Raw genomic sequence first — 18,565 nt, 5'->3', positions numbered from 1 at the left:
TACGTATACTGTATGCATTGTTATTTAACTAGTATATATTATGTAAAACCAAAATACTGAAATTTTAAAGGGCTCAGATAATATTCTAGAGTAATTTAAAAATTATATTTATCAATGACAACAACACTTTTCTTACACACACACAAAATATATAGTGCTTCAAAGGTCTGACACCAAAACTGGCTTGATATTTGGTTTCATTGGACATCACAAAGACACAGCTATACAAATGGAAGTGCTATACTTACTAAATCACGATATCAAAATTTCAATTTATACCTTAATTATGCAAAGGTTTCTGTTGAAATTGAGCTAATAGATTTCCAATGTTCAATGATACAAAACAGGTTTTCAAGAAAATAAACGGTTGTGGTTTAATATTTTTAGGAAATAGGTTCAAAACCCACTGAAGTTAGAAAATTCTGTTTCTAAGTCTTTAAAGTTTGCACATATGACAATCGTCATAGTTTCTGTCAACAATAAAAAATACATAGTAATGACATTATTTTTTAAATCCTGTTTTCCTAGCTTGAGGCAGTCACTTTTTCACTCATTAAGACATCAATTTTATTCTAAGAAGAGGGTTTAATTTATTATTATTTTAAATATGTTATGAAAAGATCTAATGTATTTGGGACTTGTGTGTGAAAGAGTGAGAGGGAAGAGGGGAGAGGGAGAAAGGAGTGAGGGAGGGAGGAAGGAGAGAAGAGGGAGGGAGAGAAAGGAAGGGAAGGAGATGTCTAATTCATGGTTTTTTTAGCTTGAATTATGCGTTTATATAATTCAAGATAGAGAGGTACAGAGACTACATTTATTTTTGATGTGATTATTTTAAAATACTAACATTGTAGTGGTTTGGGCAACTAGGTCAGAGCCAGATATTCTTCAGAATCATTATGGATTAAGCACTGCCTTTCGATGAATTCTTTTCTTTTTTTTTTTTTTATAAGTGAGCTAACTTCTTATGTCATTAAACAAATAATCAGTGAACTTCTGCATTAGTATAAAAGGTATCTGGGAGTGCCACACAGGTTCTCCATGAAGGAAGGAGGAAGAAAAATTATTTATACTTTAGGATTTAACTTCTGTTATATCTTTCTTTGAGTGGTATACACACAAAAAATTGCTTTTCAAGTATTTTATAACTAAAAAAGAATCTAACAATATCTTAAACTACCAGAAGCACCTTCACCTTCATCAATCTATATATAGCTAACTTTGTACACTGCATGATTTATTCTAATATTTGTTTCTTGAATCTTTAGCTTTGCTTTCTAAGCCTGTTTCAATAGTGTTTCCTGACAAAAGAACGCATTTTAGTATGTTTTCTCTGTGTTCTCTCTGTAGTGGATTTCAGTCATTTTCATTGGAGTAAAAAGACTGAGTTTTTAAACAAAGATTATAGAACACTGGGAGAAACATCAAAAGAAGTTTTTAATAAAATTTTATTAGGCCTGATCTACGTATAACGACTGAACTGAATACCACATAATTCAAAATATCACTAAGTACAAATTATGATGCTTTCAGTTTCATCAGTTACTATCTCAAGGCACTTGCTATATACACTAAAGGCAAGGTTAATGATAAACATGCATTTTTTCTGCTTATGGCATCTTTGTTTCTACTTTGTAGTGGCAGATGAAGAGCTCATAACAGGAGAAGGACAATCTCAACTCTGCCATTTTCTTGTTTGGTCAGAAATGCATTTTAGTGTTACTTTCATCCAGTAGTTTCACTGCAGGTAGGTCTTTTAAGCCATTTGTGCATTAGTGAAGATTAGTTGAATTAAAACCAGTTAATACAATCTGTAAATCATCTTAACCAAGCACACTTAAAACTGCAATATGACACAGCTAGGAAGAACAAATGAATGAAAACAACTCTATCAATTTTCCATATTGAAAAGACCTAAACTTCTCTTGGGATACCTCACATACCAGACATAAAATGTGACCATCTGCCATTTGGATCAAGAGACAGCAAAATGTACGTATTTGATTTTTCTTTTAAAATTAAAAAGCAAATAAATTGGGATTTTTAGAACTAAAAAATAAGAATAAACTTTTCACCCCCATCCCCCATTCTCTAATGCACACAACACTGGGGTATATGTTTTCCACTCTGGAGACCACTGACTTACCACAGCGGTAACAATAAAGATGGAGAAAAATGAATGAAATTGAAATGCATTAAAGGAGTTAAAATCATTAGGACTTGGTGACAGTCTATGAGGTGTGATGAAGAGCAAAGTGCCAAACATAACTCCTATAAGGTTTTCTAGCTTCACTAAGATATGGAACAGCAGAAGAGAACCATGCTTGTTTTTCTCTTTGCTTTTTGGTTGGGAGAAAAATGACTTCTCCTCATGTTTAACTGTGCATCCAATTAAACACTAACATGTAATTCTTTTTTCTTTCTTTTGTATTACTTCATTTCCACAACCAAATGCTTGACACATTGGCAGAACACATTTCTTCTTTTGAATTCTCTTATAGTACTCAACACAATGCCCGGAAAACTTACTTTTAATGGTAGAGGGAGAGACAGAAGAGAAAAATGAGCAACTGAAGAAACAAAGTAAATCTAGATGAGCAGTGTATAGTGGGAGACAAGGAAGAAATAGGTTAAACAACATTCAATACTCATGAGAAGCTCAATGAAGATAAAAAATGAAAAACATTAATTGGAGTTGCCAAAATGGGCCCCTGGTGATCTTAATGTTTTTGGTGAGACACTGAGAGTGAAAGCAAGATCAGCTTGCACTGAGGATTAAATGGAGGAAAGTATATAGACAGCAAATATGAACCACTCTTTAATAAGATTAACTCTAAAGTGGAGGAGTAGCTGGAGAACAACATGGAACAGACTGGATTTTTTTGTTGTTGTTGTGTTGCTTTTAAATGGCACAGATAAAGAATGGTTAAGCAAATGATAGTGATTCACTAATAAACTAGCTCTCCAAGTATGTTCTTAAACTCAAATTCTCACCCATGACTGTGAACTGCTCTTTCAGATCTGTTAATGGGTAGGAAATCTTCTCTGTTGTGGTCCTCTTCTTCCCATGTGCTTCTGGCACTCCTGCACTTCCCGCTCTAATCCCGGTTATTGTCATCTTCTCTAGGATGCCGTCTCCAAACTCCCTGAGTATCAAAACTTTGTCCCTTCTCTGTCCGCTCATTAGACTTAGTCCATACGGTCAGTGCACAAGGAGAATAAATACCTATTAAAGCTTCATATAAAGCTTTAAGCTATATTATATGTGAAGCTGTATTAACTGAAAATTCAGAGCATGAGACAAGCTATAAAAGAGCAAAACCTTGTAAAAGCAACCCAACCAAAGCAATAATCATTAAGCAGCTAACTGAGCTGTTTAATAAATATCAAAAATCTAAACATAGTTACCTGAGTATATATACCCAAATTCAGTCAATAAACATTTACTGAATAGCTATTATGTGCTAGGAACTATTCTACACATTGACGCCATCTAAATGGTTCAGTGCTGCGTGTACAGCACCTAGAACACTGCCAGGGATTGTTCAGAACATACAGTGAATATGAGTAAAGGCAGTCAAAAGCTTTAGTTTGCTTGAAACTATCACTGGAAAATCTACCTACCTATCTCTAACTACACCCAGTCACTCTGCTTTCCCTCCTGTGAAAAAGAATGACCTAATTGTGCTCTATTCTAAGGCCAATCTTCTCTACTTGGGCATGAATGTCAATCCCTCTTGTGGAGATTTCCTAAGGTTACCTTCTCTCTTTCCCATATATCACTTGTTTTTCCTTTTTTACAAAATCATTTTCATCAGCATATAAATACGATAAAATGTCCTCATCTTATAAAAAATGCCCCCCTGATAATATCACCATACCCTTTTGGCACCACCACATTTCTCTGCTCCCTTTTACAGACAATGCCTCAAAAGAAAATCTCCATTTATATAATCATTGCCTCCAATACTTTTTGAGCCCACTGCAATCGTTCTTTTGCCCTCACCTTTCTAACTAAAAGTGTCACCAATAAAGAATACATTGTCAGGGATGTGCTGGTGGTCCAGTGGTTAAAAATCTGCCTTCCACTGCAGGGGACGCAGGTTCGATCCCAGGTTGGGGAACTAAGATCCCACATGCTGCGGAGCAACTAAGCCTACGTGCCACAACTACTGAGCCCTTGCACTCTACAGTCCGTAAGCCACAACTAGAGAGAAGCCTGCATGACACAACAAAGAGTCCACACACCACAATGAAAGATTCCACATGCCGCTACGAAGATCCCACGTGCCACAGCTTAGACCCAATGTAGCCAAATAAATAAATAAAAATTTTTTAAAAAAAGAATACACTGTCAAGTACCATATGATATCACTTGTATATGGAATCTAAAATATGACAAAAATGAACTTACCTATGAAACAGAAACAGACTCACAGACATGAAGAACAGCCTTGTGGTTGCCAAGGAGGAGGGGGTGGGAGAGGGATGGATTGGGAGTTTGGGATTAGCAGATGCAAACTATTATATACAGAATGGATAAACAACAAGGTCCTACTGTACAGCACAGGGAACTATATTCAATATCCCATGATAAACCATAATGGAAAAGAATACGAAAAAGAATGTATATGTTTGTGTAACTGAATCACTGCTATACAGCAGAAATTAACACAACATTGTAAATCAATTATACTTCAATAAAATTTAAAAAAAAATTTTTTAAAGCTGGAAAAAAAGAAAAAGCATTGCAATAAAAAATACATTCTCGGGAATTCCCTGGTCGTCCAAGTGGTTAGGACTCCACGCTCTCACTGCAGAGGGCTCAGGTTCAGTCCCTGGTATGGGAAATAAGATCCTACTAGCCCTATGGCGTGACCAAAAATACTGTAAATAAATAAAATTTAAAAAAAATACATTGTCAAATTTAGTATCTGAAACATAGTAAGAACTTAGTATCTGTTTGATAAAACACATAAACATACCAGGTTTACAGAGAGGAAAACTAAAATATCTGAGATTAAAAATATGTCAAATGGGATTAATAGCAAACTAGACAATGCAGAACAAAAGTTTACTGAACCTGAAGATACAGCCATAGAAAGAACTCAAATGAAACAACAAAAGATAAGAGATTGAGAAAAATGAAGAGCACATTGCTACACTGTTGAACAACTTCAAGAGGCCCAATTACATATACATGTAATTGGAGTCTCTAAAGAGGAAAAAAGGAAAGAAGTGAGTACAGAAACATATTTTGAGGTAGTAATAGAAAAATTTTTCCAAATATGATGAAAACTATGAACCCAAAGTTCCAAGAAGCTAAAATCAAACAAACCCAAGCACAAGAAAGATGAAGAGAATCACACCAAAACACATCATAAATGAACAACTTAAAATCAGTTGCAACCAGAATACTCTTAAAAGCAGCCAGAAAAAAAAAAAAAGACACATTATACACAGATGAAGAAAGAACAACAATAAATTACTTATCAGAAACAATGCAAGCCAGAAGACAATGGATCAACATCTTCAACCTAGAAATCTATATTTAGTGAAAGTATCTTAAAAACAAAAAAGAAAAAGTGAAATAAAAATTTATTTGAGACATACAAAAGCTAAAAGCATTTATCACCAGCAAATAAGCACTATAAAGAAAAGTTAAAGAAGTCCTCCAGGTAGGAGGAAAATGATACCAGAGAGGAATCTGGATTAACACAAAGGAAGAAAGAGCAAATGAAATGGTAACTATATGGGGAAATACAAAAGCCTTTTTTTCCTATTATTTAAATCTCTTTAAAAAATAACAGACTTTAAAAATGATTAACAATTTTGTGGGGTTTATAACTTACATGAAAGTAAATGTATGCAACAACAGATGCGGAAAAGTGAAAAACACAAGCATAATGTTGAGAAATTTTTATATGATAGAAAAGAATGGCTTAGTATTACTTGAGACAGATTTCAGTAAGTTAAAGATACATTCTACAAACCCTGAAGTAAACATTCAATAACACAAGAATGACAGCTAATAAGCCAAAACTGATATGTAATAATAAGAAATACTCAATCCAAAAAGAAGGCAAAAAAGACCAGATGGGGCAGGTAGATATCAAAAAGCAAGATGGCAGAGATAAACCCACCCATATCAATAATCACATTAAATATAAATGGACTAAATACCCCCCAAAAAAGGAGAGTGTCAGACTGAATACAAAAAAGCTCTAGACAAAATTACGTTACCTATAAGAAATGCATTTTAAATGTAAGAACACAGGTTAAAAGTAAAGGATAGAAAAAGGTATACAACCTAACATTAATCAAAAGAAAGCTAAGTGGTTATATTAATATCAGGCAAAGTAAATTTTATAGCAAAGAATAATATCAGGATTAAAGGGAGGTCATTTCATAATGATAAGGGGCCAATTCATCTAGAGCTAATCACAATCCCAAATGTTTAAGCACCTAAAAGCAGAACTTGAAAAAGCAGGAATGAATAAGTAAGGACAAAGAGACAAATTCAAAGTAATAGCTGGAGATTAACTATAAATTAATAATTGGCAGAACGAGAATAAAAAAGAATAAAAACACAGAAAACTTGAATAACACCATAACTAACTTGATCTAATTGACATTTACAGGACACTCCACTTGACAATGGTACACTCTTTTCAAGGGTACACGAAACATTTACCAGAAGAGACAATATTCTGGGCCATAAAATAGTCTTAACAAATGTAAAAGGATTCAAGTCACACAAAGTATGTTCTCTGACCACAATGGAATTAAACCACAAATCAATAACAGAAGATATATGGAAAAAATCTCCAAATATTTGGAAACTAAATGACACTTCAGAATAACCCACAGAACAAAGGAGAAATCAAAGAAAGCAGACGTTTCTGTTGACGGAATTCCCTGGCGGTCCAGTGGTTAGGACTCCGTGCTTCCGCTGCAGGGGGCACAACTTGGATCCCTGGCCAGGGAACTAAGATCCTGCATGCCATGCATGATGTGGACAAAACACAACAAAATAAACACAACAACAACAAAAAGTTATGTTGAACTGAACAAAAATGAAAACATATCAAAATCTCTGGGATGTAAACAAAACATTACTTAGAAGGTAGTTTATAGCATTAAAATCCTATATTAGAAAGTGAGAAAGATCTCTAATCAACAACCTTAGCTTCCAGTTTAAGAATTTTTTTAAAAGAAGAGCAAAATAAAGCAAAACAAAGCAGAACAAAAAAGTAATAAAGATCAGTGTAGAAATCAATGCAACAAAATTGAAAAACAATGGAGAGAGGGAAAAAAAGCAGTTTTTTAAAAATAAGATCAATAAAACTTACAAACCTCTAGACAGATGAAAAAGAGAGAGAAGAAACACATTACCAATAACAGGAATAAGAGAAGTGGCATCACAACAGATTTTTTAAAGTATAATAAAAGAAAATTATTGAAAACTTCACATCAATAAATTTGACAACATTTGACAATGAGTGGATAAAATGGACAAATCCCTTGAAAGACACAACTGCCAAAGCAGATGCAAGGAGAAATAGATAACATGATTATAAATTCAGTTTTTACAAAACTGTCCTACAAAGGAAACTCAATACTCATAGGGCTTCACTGGTTAATTCTAGCAAACATTTAGGAAGAAATAATATTAATTCTATACAAATTATTCCAGAAAATGGAGAAGAGAGAATAATGTGCCAACTCATTCCATGAGGTCAGCATTACTCTGATACCAAAGCCAGACAAAGACAACAAGAAAAGAAAATTACAGACCAGTATCCCTCAGGAACATAGGTGCAAAAATTCTGAAAAAAAATTTTTTTGAAAATCAAATTCAACACTACATAAAGCAGATAATACATAATGACTAAGTGCAGTTTTTACCAGGAAATGTAATGTTGATTTAAAAATTTAAAATTAACCAATGTAGTCACCATTTCACAGACAAAAAAAAAGGAAAATCCTCTCACTATATCAATAAATTCAAAGAACACATTCAAAAAATCCAAAATTCATTCCTGATAAGAACCCTCAGGTAAATAAAAATAGAAGGGAACTTCCTCAACTTAATAAATGACAGCAGGCTTCCCTGGTGGTGCAGTGGTTAATGCAGGGGACACAGGTTCGATCCCTGGAATCTGCCTGCCAATGTAGGGGACATGGGTTCGATCCCTGGTCTGGGAAGATCCCACATGCTGCTGAGCAACTAAGCCCGTATGCCACAACTACTGACCCTGCGCTCTAGAGCCCGCGAGCCACAACTACTGAGCCTGCATGCCACAACTACCAGAGCCCACGTGTGTAGAGCCCATGCTCCGCAACAAGAGAAGCCACTGCAATGAGAAGCCTGCACATCGCAATGAAGAGCAGCCCCCGCTCGCCGCAACCAGAGAAAGCCTGTGCGCAGGAACGAAGACCCAATGCAGCCAAAAAACAAAAAACAAGAAGATCCAGTCACAAAAGACCACATGTTGCATGACTGTATTTATATGAAATGTCCAGAATAGGCAAATCTACAGAGATATAATGTAAGATTAGTGGTTGCCTAGAGGCTGGGGGGTGGGGAGTGGGGCTGGAGGAAACAGGCGGGTGACTGCTAAAGGGTACAAGGTTTCGTTCTGGGGTGATGAAAATGTTCTAAAATAATTGCGGTGATGGTTACACAACTCTAAATATACTAAAACCCAGTGAATTGTACATTTTAAATGGATGAACTGTATGGTATGTATATTACATCTCAATGAAATAGTTACAGAAAAAAAGGAAAAGTAGCTATTAGCCAGAATTACAAACTTATATTCAAAGTCTTCTGATAAACTCAAGCTTTAACTTACAATTAAAAAAGAGGTATAGTTATTAAATAATATAAGAGACAGAATATTAAAAAATAATTATTTAACCCAAAAGGATCTCAAGAAAGGGAACAAAGAAAGAAAAAGCTGATGGGACAAATAGAAAACAAGTAGCAAATGGAATATTTAAAGCCTACAACACTAATGATTACATTAAAGGGAAATCTTTTTTTTTTTTTTTTTGCTGTACGTGGGCCTCTCACTGCTGTGGCCTCTCCCACTGCGGAGCACAGGCTCCGGACACACAGCCTCAGTGGCCATGGCTCACGGGCCCAGCCACTCCACGGCATGTGGGATCCTCCCGGACCGGGGCACAAACCCGCGTCCCCTGCATCGGCAGGCGGACTCTCAACCACTGCGCCACCAGGGAAGCCCCAAGGGAAATCTTTTGAATGTGCCAAGATTACACACTACATGGGCAGAGTAAATAAAAAATCAAGACCCAATTATATGCCACCTATAAAAAATTCACTTTAAATATAAAGACACAAAAAGATTAAAAATAAAAGAATAGAAAATGTTAAACCATGTTAACCATAAATTCTTAAAAAGCTGGAGTGGCTTTTATATGAATATCAGACAAAGGAGAGTTGATTGTCAAACTAAATAGCACAGCAAAAGTAACCATAAACAAAATGAAAAGACAACCTACAGAATGGGAGAAAATATTGCAAAGAATGCGACCAACAAGGGCTTAATTTCCAAATATACAAACAACTCATATAACTCAACAACAAAAAAACAAACAACCCAATCAAAACATGGACAGAAGACCTAAATAGGCATTTCTCCAAAGAAGACATACAGATGATGGCCAACAGGCACATGAAAAGATGCTCAACATTGCTAATTATTAGAGAAATGCAAATCAAAACTACAATGAGGTACCACCACACCCTGGTCAGAATGGCCGTCATTAAAAAGTCTACAAATAGGGACTTCCCTGGTGGCACAGTGGTTAAGAATCTGCCTGCCAATGCAGGGGACACGGGGTGAGCCCTGGTCTTGGGAAGATCCCACATGACGTGGAGCAACTAAGTCCGTGCGCCACAACTACGGAGCCTGTGCTCTAGAGCCCGTGAGCCACATCTACTGAGCCCACATGCCACAACTACTGCAGCCCACGTGCCCAGAGCCTGTGCTCTGCAACAAAGAGAAGTCACTGCAATGAGAAGCCCACACACTGCAACAGAGTAGCCCCCTCTCACCGCAACCAGAGAAAGCCCGCACACAGCAACGAAGATGCAACACAGCCAAAAAATTAATTAATTAATTTTTAAAAAGTCTACAAATAACAAATGCTGGAGAGGGTGGGGAGAAAAGGGAACCCTCCTATACTGTTGGTGGGACTGTAAGTTGGTACAGCCACTATGAAAAACAGTGTGGAGGTTACTCAGAAAACTAAAAATAGACTTATTATATGATCAAGCAAAATAAACTTCAGAACAAGCATTAATACCAGATACATAGAGGGAAATCTTATAATGAAAAAAAGAGATCAATTCATCAGAAAGACACAGAAATCCTAAATATATATGTACCTAAGGACAAAGCTCCAAAATACATGAGCCCAAAATGGACAAAACTGAAAGGAAACATACAAAACCACGAATACAGATGTAGATGTCATCACTCTCCTTTCAGTAACTGAGAGGACAAGTTGATAGAAAGTCAGTAAAAATATAGATGACTTAACTACTCTCAACCAACCATATCTAACTGACACATATAGAACATACTGTGTCTGGTGCACATGGAAGAGTCACCAAGAGAGATCATTTACTAGGCCTTAAAACATTTGAATAAATTTAAAAGGACTGAAATTCTACAGCATATATTCTCTGACAAGAATATAAATAAATTAGAAATCAGTAACAGAATAATATCTGGAAAATCCTCAAATACTTGAAAATAAAACTACATATTTCTGGGCTTCCCTTGTGGTGCAGTGGTTGAGAGTCCACCTGCCGATGCAGGGGACACGGGTTCGTGCCCCAGTCTGGGAAGATCCCACATGCCGCGGAGTGGCTGGGCCCGTGAGCCACAGCCGCTGAGCCTGTGCATCCGGAGCCTGTGCTCCGCAACGGGAGAGGCCACAACAGTGAGAGGCCCGCGTACCAAAAAAAAAAAAAAACAAAAAAACCCCCTACATATTTCTAAATAAAACAAAGAAGAAGTCATATAGGGAATTAGGAAATATTCTGCACTGAATGATAATAAAAACACAATATATCACCATTTGTGAGGTACATTTAAAACAGGGCTTAGAGGGAAACTGATAGTTTTATATACTTAAAACAAGAAATGTTTACAATCTATGATCTAAGCTTCCAACTTAAGAAATCAGGAGAAAAGCAAATTAAACCCAAAATAAGTAGAAAGGGACTTCCCTGGTGGCGCAGTGGTTAAGAATCTGCCTGCCAATGCAGGGGACACGGGTTTGATCCCTGATCCGGGAAGATCCCACATGCTGCGGAGTAACTAAGCTCGTGCGCCACAACTACTGAGCCTGCGCTCCAGAGCCTGCGGGCCACAACTACTGGAGCCCATGTACATAGAGCCTGTGCTCCGCAACAAGAGAAGCCACTGCAATGAGAAGCCCCACGCACTGCAACGAAGAGTAGCCCCTGCTCACTACAACTAGAGAAAGCCCACGTGCAGCAACAAAGACCCAATGCAGCTATAAATAAATAAATAAATAAAAAATTTAAAAAAAGAATCTTCAAAATAAGTAGAAAGAAGAAGATAATCACAGTAAAAGCAAAAATCAAAGAAACAGAAAACTGAAAAAAACTAAAAGATGGTTCTTGGAAATGACCAACAAAACTGAAAAAGGTCTAGCTAGACAAATCAAGGAAAACAAAAAGAAAGAGAAACTACAAATCACCAATAGCAGGGAAAAGAGTACTTCACTATATATCTTACAGACATTAAATAGTAAGTATAGATTATAAATAACTGTGCCAATAAATTTGACTGAAACGAACAAAATTACCAAAACTGACATAAGAAGAAATCGAAAATCTGAATAGCTCTATATTTAATAAAGAAATTTAATTTGTAATTTAAAACCTTCCAATATAGACTACTAGGGGTACAGACAGCTTCACTGATTAATTATATTAAACATACAGGGAAGAATTAATACTAATATTTCACAAATTATTTCAGAAAATAGAGATGAAGGGAACATTTCTTTGCTCCTTTTAAGAAGCCAGCACTATCCTGATATCAAACCAAAGACATTATTAGAAAAAACAAAACAAAACTACAATCATCACCCACCCAACTCTGGCATCACCACAACCACCACACACACACACACATACACACACACACACACACACACGGCAAAGGCCAAAGTTTGAACTGATATTTCAAAAAGAATGGCCAATAAGCTCATAAAGAGGTTCAACATCATTAGTCATAAGGGAAATACAAATTAAAATCAATATGAGATACCTCTACATGCCCACTAAAATGGCTAAAACTAAACAGAATGACAATAGAAAATGTAGGCAAGGATGTAGAACAAATGAAACTATCATACACTGCTGGGAAATGGGAGTGGGATAAGGTAGGAGTGTGATACAATCAATTTAACACACACTTAACACATGACCCAGCAATTCTACTTTTTTCCATATGACTCAGTATTTACCCATAAGAAAAGAAAATATAAACACAGAAATGACTGTTAGTGAATGTTTATAAATACTTAATTCTTAATAGCCCAAATCTAGAAACAACCCAAATGTTCATCAACAGGTGAATGGATAAATAAATTTTGGTATTTTCATACAACAGAAATAAAAATGAACTATGAATAAAAAGGAAAAAATTACTGATATATTCAAGAACATGGAAGAATTCCAAAAGTATATACTGAGCAAAAGAACGCAAATAAATATGCCAAAAAAGTATACACTGTATGGAGTACATTTATATGAAATTCTAGAAAAAGCAAAACTTACCTATAGCAACATAAAACAGGTCAGCCATTGTGTGCAGCCAGTGGTGGGGGTGAGGGGGACTGGAAAGGAACTTGAGGGAACTTTGTGGGGTGACAGAAATGTTCTAATTCTTGATTAACGTGGTGGTTACACAGGTGCGTATGCCTATCAAAACTGAGGCTGTACATTAAATATATGTGCATTTTTTATGTGTAAACAAAGTTGACTTAAGAAAGTAAAAGAGTGGTATGGCACACATATAGGCAGATGTGAGTGATATACCCCACATCACTTACAAAAATAAACTGGGCTAAATATAAACAAAGAAAACAAAACTGCAATCACATTAAAGGAAAAATAAGAAGATATGTTTATGATCCTGGAGAAGGAAAAGCTTTCTTTAACAAGACATTAAAAAGCAAAAGCTTTATAGAAGAAAAAGATAAATTTATTCATCAAAATTAAAATCTTCTAGACCATAAAACTTAAAAGGGCTCTAACTGGGAGAAACATTTGCAGTATATGGAACAAATTATTTGAATCCAGAATTCAAACAACACAAAACAAAACAAGAAATTCTGCTGAAACTTATTCAGTGAAAGACGTAGCCCAAAAGGCAGAGGAAATAGGCCAATTCATCCACATAGAAGTTAAATGGACTAAAGATGATGAAGCTCACTAGCAATCTAGGAAATGGAATGCCATTTCCCACTCAAAAGACTGGTACTTAAAATAACAAATAGTGCTGTGCATGTAAGGAATAACAGAGAATACAAGTGGGAGTACTGACTAGTACAATCACTATGGAGGGGATTTGAGAGAATATATTAACTATATACCCTCAATATCCAACAACTATACTTCTTGCTCTTTACACAAAAGAAACTCATATGCACACAAGAAGGCATGAACAAAGTTATCCACTATAGCAATGTTTACAATTTAACTTGGCAACAAGTTAAATACCAACAGGAAATGGCTAAATAAAGTAAGATATACTTATAAAATGGATGCAGTTAAAAGAACTGAAATACCTCTATATGTAATATATTATCTATATATAATCTCTCTCTCTCTCTCTCTCTCTCTCTCTCTATATATATATATACACACACATAAAATAACATGAAAAAATCTCTAAGACCTATTGCTGACTGATGAAAAATACAGTAGACTGTATCTGTACAGAAATTAAACAAATGAGAAAATACAAGTATGTAACAATTACATTACATGTGTATGTAAATGTATATGAAAAGACTTGTAAACGTATGTATGAAGTAGCTCTGGTGAGATGTAGGAGACAGAATATAGGGAAGACTATTATTAGGGGTCCTGCCCGAACTTTCACAAGGAGAATATATCTTTGCATTATTTGTATAAGTATAAATTAATGTAAAAAAACCAAATCTGCTGATTTTAGATGAGCTTGGAACTGTTGTCTGAGGAACCTTTACCATATGACGTAAGTACGGTTGTTGTGTCTTCTGGAAAGGAGTTCCTCATACAAACAGTTTGGGAAGTCCTTATCATCTGTGGCCTAGCATATCATAATAGTTTGCAACAAACATTGATAGCTTCTAAGTCTCTTTCCCATGTTGCCTTCAAAGATTTTCCAAGTATCTCTCAATCCAAGTTAATCTCGATTCTATGTTCTAGTTTTATTTTCTTCATAGTAATATCACTATCCAAACTTACCTATTTATTCACTTATTTATTATCTATCTCCCACTAGAATGAGAATGGCAAGATAATTCTGAATTCACATGATTTTAGTCAAGCCATTTAGAGTTTTCTTACAGTATATAGACACACTTCATTTACTTACCTTAGTTGGAAAAGGAAATTTGGAAGGTTCGGTTTTGCATGGTGTATGAATAGCCGTTAGAGGGGGAGGCCATGAATGCGTCATCTCCTGAAATGTAATTATTACAGTTTGTTTTCAAGCAGGTCAAGGATAAAAATTACACAACTAAAAACCAGATTTGTATTATAAATGCTGGTTTCGTGATTGCTCCTCCAAAAGTATACATATTTAATCAATCAATATTAATTAAGCACAGTGTGTGCAAGGCACTATGTATGTTATGGGGTAGGTAATAGGAAGATAAACAGTTTACACTCTCTAGCTTCAAGGAGCTTAGAGTTAAGATGGTAAGACCTGTGAACAGTTATAGAAATCAGCCTGTAATCAAACACAAGGCTAGTAAAATGCTACTGAGGAAGAGCTTGCTGTGGGAGTGGGAGGAAGGGATTAACAGTAAGAAAAGCAGCCAGCATTTACTGCGTACCTTTAATGGGCCAGATACTGTTATTTTACATGTTTGTAACTCAACTGGTCATCATAATGACATTATGAAGTAGATACCATTATTATCCTGACTCTATGTAGGACAAAACTGAAGCACAGAGATTAAGTTATTTACTCCAGGTCACACACTTAGTAAGTAATGGATGCAAAATTTGATCCTAGGTAGTCTGGCTACAGAGCCCATTCACTGAAAGGATATTTTGGTCAGGTGGAGGAAATAAGAAGAGAGCTATCAAAAGCACACAGGGAGGAAAACAGACAAGAAAGGCCATAGGTCTGATTTTATTCAATGCCTTCTGTCTAATCATACGCCAAGTATGTCCAAGTAGAGGTTTGGATATAATCACAATGTATATGTTAGAGAAGCAGGAAAGAGAGAGGTATCAGAATAAGGAGGGAGTGTTTTATCTCTGGCATTTAGTTCAAAGTAAGCCATCAAGTAGTCTGAGAAAATACAATAAATTAAAGGTGATATAACTTCTAGGAATTTACCCTATAGCTATACCCACACAGTTATGTAAAGATACATATTCAAGGGGTTCACACTTTTAAAAAATGAAAACAACCTAAATATCCAACAACAAAGGATTAGATTACCAGACATTCATACAAGGGAACACCAAGCAGACAGAAAAATGAGAAAGCTACCTACTGAAATAAAATGATATCCACAGTTACTATTAAGTGGCAAATACACATCATAGTGTATATCCTCGTAAATGCTTATCGATGAAAAAATCTCTGGAAGACAGTTAACAGTGGCTACCTCTGGACAACAGAATGACTGAAGGAGGAAGAGACAAGGGCACTTGATGCAGCTTCTACCACTTGAATCTTCTGAAACAGCCACCTGCACTAAACTTGCTCTTTATCCTCTTACAAGGCTTTATTTTTTAATAGCATTTCACTTTCTGAAGTAATTGTATATAATTGATTATTTCCTACATCCTGCTCGAGAATGTCAGCTCAAAGGATGCAACACTATCACTATTATCACCACTATGTCCCTAGTGCTTGACACACAGTAGGTACTCAATTAGTAAGCTTTGAATTAATACATCATTTTTTACAATAAACATGTATTACTTTTAGATTAGAAAAACTTTTTTTCCTTTAAGTTCGTGATGGGGTTCCCAGAAACAATATGACTACAAATATCAAGAAAACACAAAGGGGGACTTCCCTGGTGGCACAGTGGTTAAGAATCCGCCTGCCAATGCAGGGGACACGGGTTTGATCCCTGGTCTGGGAAGATCCCACATGCCATGGAACAACTAAGCTCGTGTGCCACAACTACTGAGCCTGCGTTCTAGAGCCCATGCACTCTAGGGCCTGTGTGCTGCAGCTACTGAAGCCTGAGCACCTAGAGCCTGTGCTCCGCAACAAGAGAAGCCACCACAATGAGAAGCCCGCGCACCACAATGAAGAGTAGCCCCTGCTCGCCACAACTAGAGAAAGCCTGCGTACGGCAACAAAGACCCAACACAGCCAAAAAAAAAGAAGAGAAAAAAAGAAAACGCGAAGGGAATGTAGACCTGAACTTCCTTGCACGCTGTACATAGGGAAGGGAAAAGAAACAGAAACTCATATGCCCCAGGTTTTCAATGTTGGCATTTTACACCTCAAATACCAAAATACTCTCAATAGAAAATCTATTTAACTCCCTACCATCAAATGACTGAGCACCTATTATACCCAAGGCCACGTGCCAAGTCCTGCATATACATAAAATGTAGAATAAATGGTCAGTAACATCAAAGATATAATTAAATATAAGAAAATCTAAGATTTCTTCCAGATATTAAAGTGCCATGCATTTTTGAGGATTTAGGAGTAAAGATATATGCTCCCTTAAACTTTTTATGTACATGGCAACTGAAAAATGAATGCAATATGAGTTATCACTGTAGTCTGATGGCCTGATACAGGGGGAATAAGGATTTCAGTGGGATTCTAAGAAAAAACAGAATCTATGTATAACTGAAGAGGAAGGAGAAACACATTCCATGAAAGTTTACTTTACAAAGATGAAAGAGCAAGAAAGTGTACGGCTTAGGGAAACCAGTTTGGCAAAGTGGTAAATCAATAGTGCGAGAGGGTGAAACTGGCCTGTGGACAGCCTAACATTTAAAATGTTAAATTTGCACACTATTCTTTCTAGGGTCCTTAGAGAGCCACTGAAAACTTCTAAGAAGGATATCATTTTATGAAGACAAAGGATTAAAGCAAAGAATCTGGCAGCAATACAGAAGACAGATGAGCAGGGAAACTCTGGAGACAGGCAGAGTGAGGACTGTATATTACAATTACTGAAGCTCAAAGTGGCAGAAATGGAAATGAAGGAATGAATATTTTCAAGGAATTTTCAAAGTCTACATGAAGTTTTTGTGATTAAATAGAACATGAGAGAAAGAAGTGGAAAATAACTAGGATTCTACACTTATAAGCAAGGGAGAATGGAGATACTACTAACAGAAGTTAACTCTGATAAATATGGCTTTAGACATGTTGAGTCTGAAGAAGCAGGGAGAAATCCAAATGGAGACCCAGCTAAGAAGCAATTAAGAGACACAAACCAAAACCCAAAGGAGGCCAAAGCAGGAAAGACTGAATAGTTGTCTAACAGATAAATCCCAAAGGATGGAGGAAAATCACATCAAAGAGGAGAAAGAAAAGAGGAGAGGCTAGACAATGCACTCATATTTAAGAGATAAGAGAAGACACAAGTGTTCCCAAAGGGCAGAGAATGTGAGACAAGAAAGGTGTGCGGAAAATAAGAACAGAGAAGCACGACAACAGTCAAGGAAGAAAGAATGATGTTTTCTGAAGAAAAAAATAAAAATTCTTCAAAACAGCAGAAAGAACTCAAATGAAGCCTCTGATGACATGGAAGATAATGACCTTGGAGAAACAAGTTCAGCAGAATGGTAGAAGTAAAAGAGATTTTAGCAAGCTAAAGGAAGGAAGGAGAAAATGAAGTGGAAGCAGCCATTACAAGTAGTCTTTCAAAAGTATCCATAGTGAAATACAAGTACAGACACAAAAATTCAAGAGTGTACACAAAAAATACAATTAATATGTGACTGATGCTTTTTGTCTATTGAGCCAAAAGCAGTCACTGTCACTCAGTTCACTGGACTTTCTCTTCTTCCAAAGGACAACGTTTTCTTTTCCCAACAGAAGAATGTACTCTTTGGTCATGTGTCAAGTTTAAACATATTCCATTAAACACTCAAAATGTGTAGTATTCAGAGAAGATCTTTCATCGTAGGATTTGACCAGTATATACAGATGAACTACAAAGCAAGCTATTTTCAACACAATGGTTTGACTGATAACTACTGAGATTTTTAAGTACTTCAAATTATTAACCAATAAACCTGAGAAGGTACAGTTTATATTTGGTTTCTTCCTCTTTTCAAAGCAAG

The 18,565-nt window shown here is 36.0% G+C and overlaps 1 protein-coding gene across 3 annotated transcripts in view; it reads right to left on the bottom strand.

Annotated features, from left to right (window-relative positions):
- The window catches only part of AFF4 (ALF transcription elongation factor 4), a 92,932-nt gene that overhangs the window by 39,018 nt on the left and 35,349 nt on the right, over positions 1 to 18,565 (bottom strand). For all 3 annotated transcript variants that reach the window (XM_060008854.1, XM_060008853.1, XM_060008855.1), the window contains one exon: positions 14,655 to 14,741. In XM_060008854.1, the coding sequence (XP_059864837.1) occupies positions 14,655 to 14,741 (87 nt within the window). The remainder of the gene's footprint in view (positions 1 to 14,654; positions 14,742 to 18,565) is intronic.

The sequence above is a fragment of the Delphinus delphis genome, chromosome 3 (assembly GCF_949987515.2).
Source record: "Delphinus delphis chromosome 3, mDelDel1.2, whole genome shotgun sequence".
Lineage (NCBI taxonomy): Eukaryota > Metazoa > Chordata > Mammalia > Artiodactyla > Delphinidae > Delphinus > Delphinus delphis.
The sequence above is the reverse complement of the archived record's forward strand: the minus strand, read 5'-3'. Positions and strand labels throughout refer to the sequence as shown.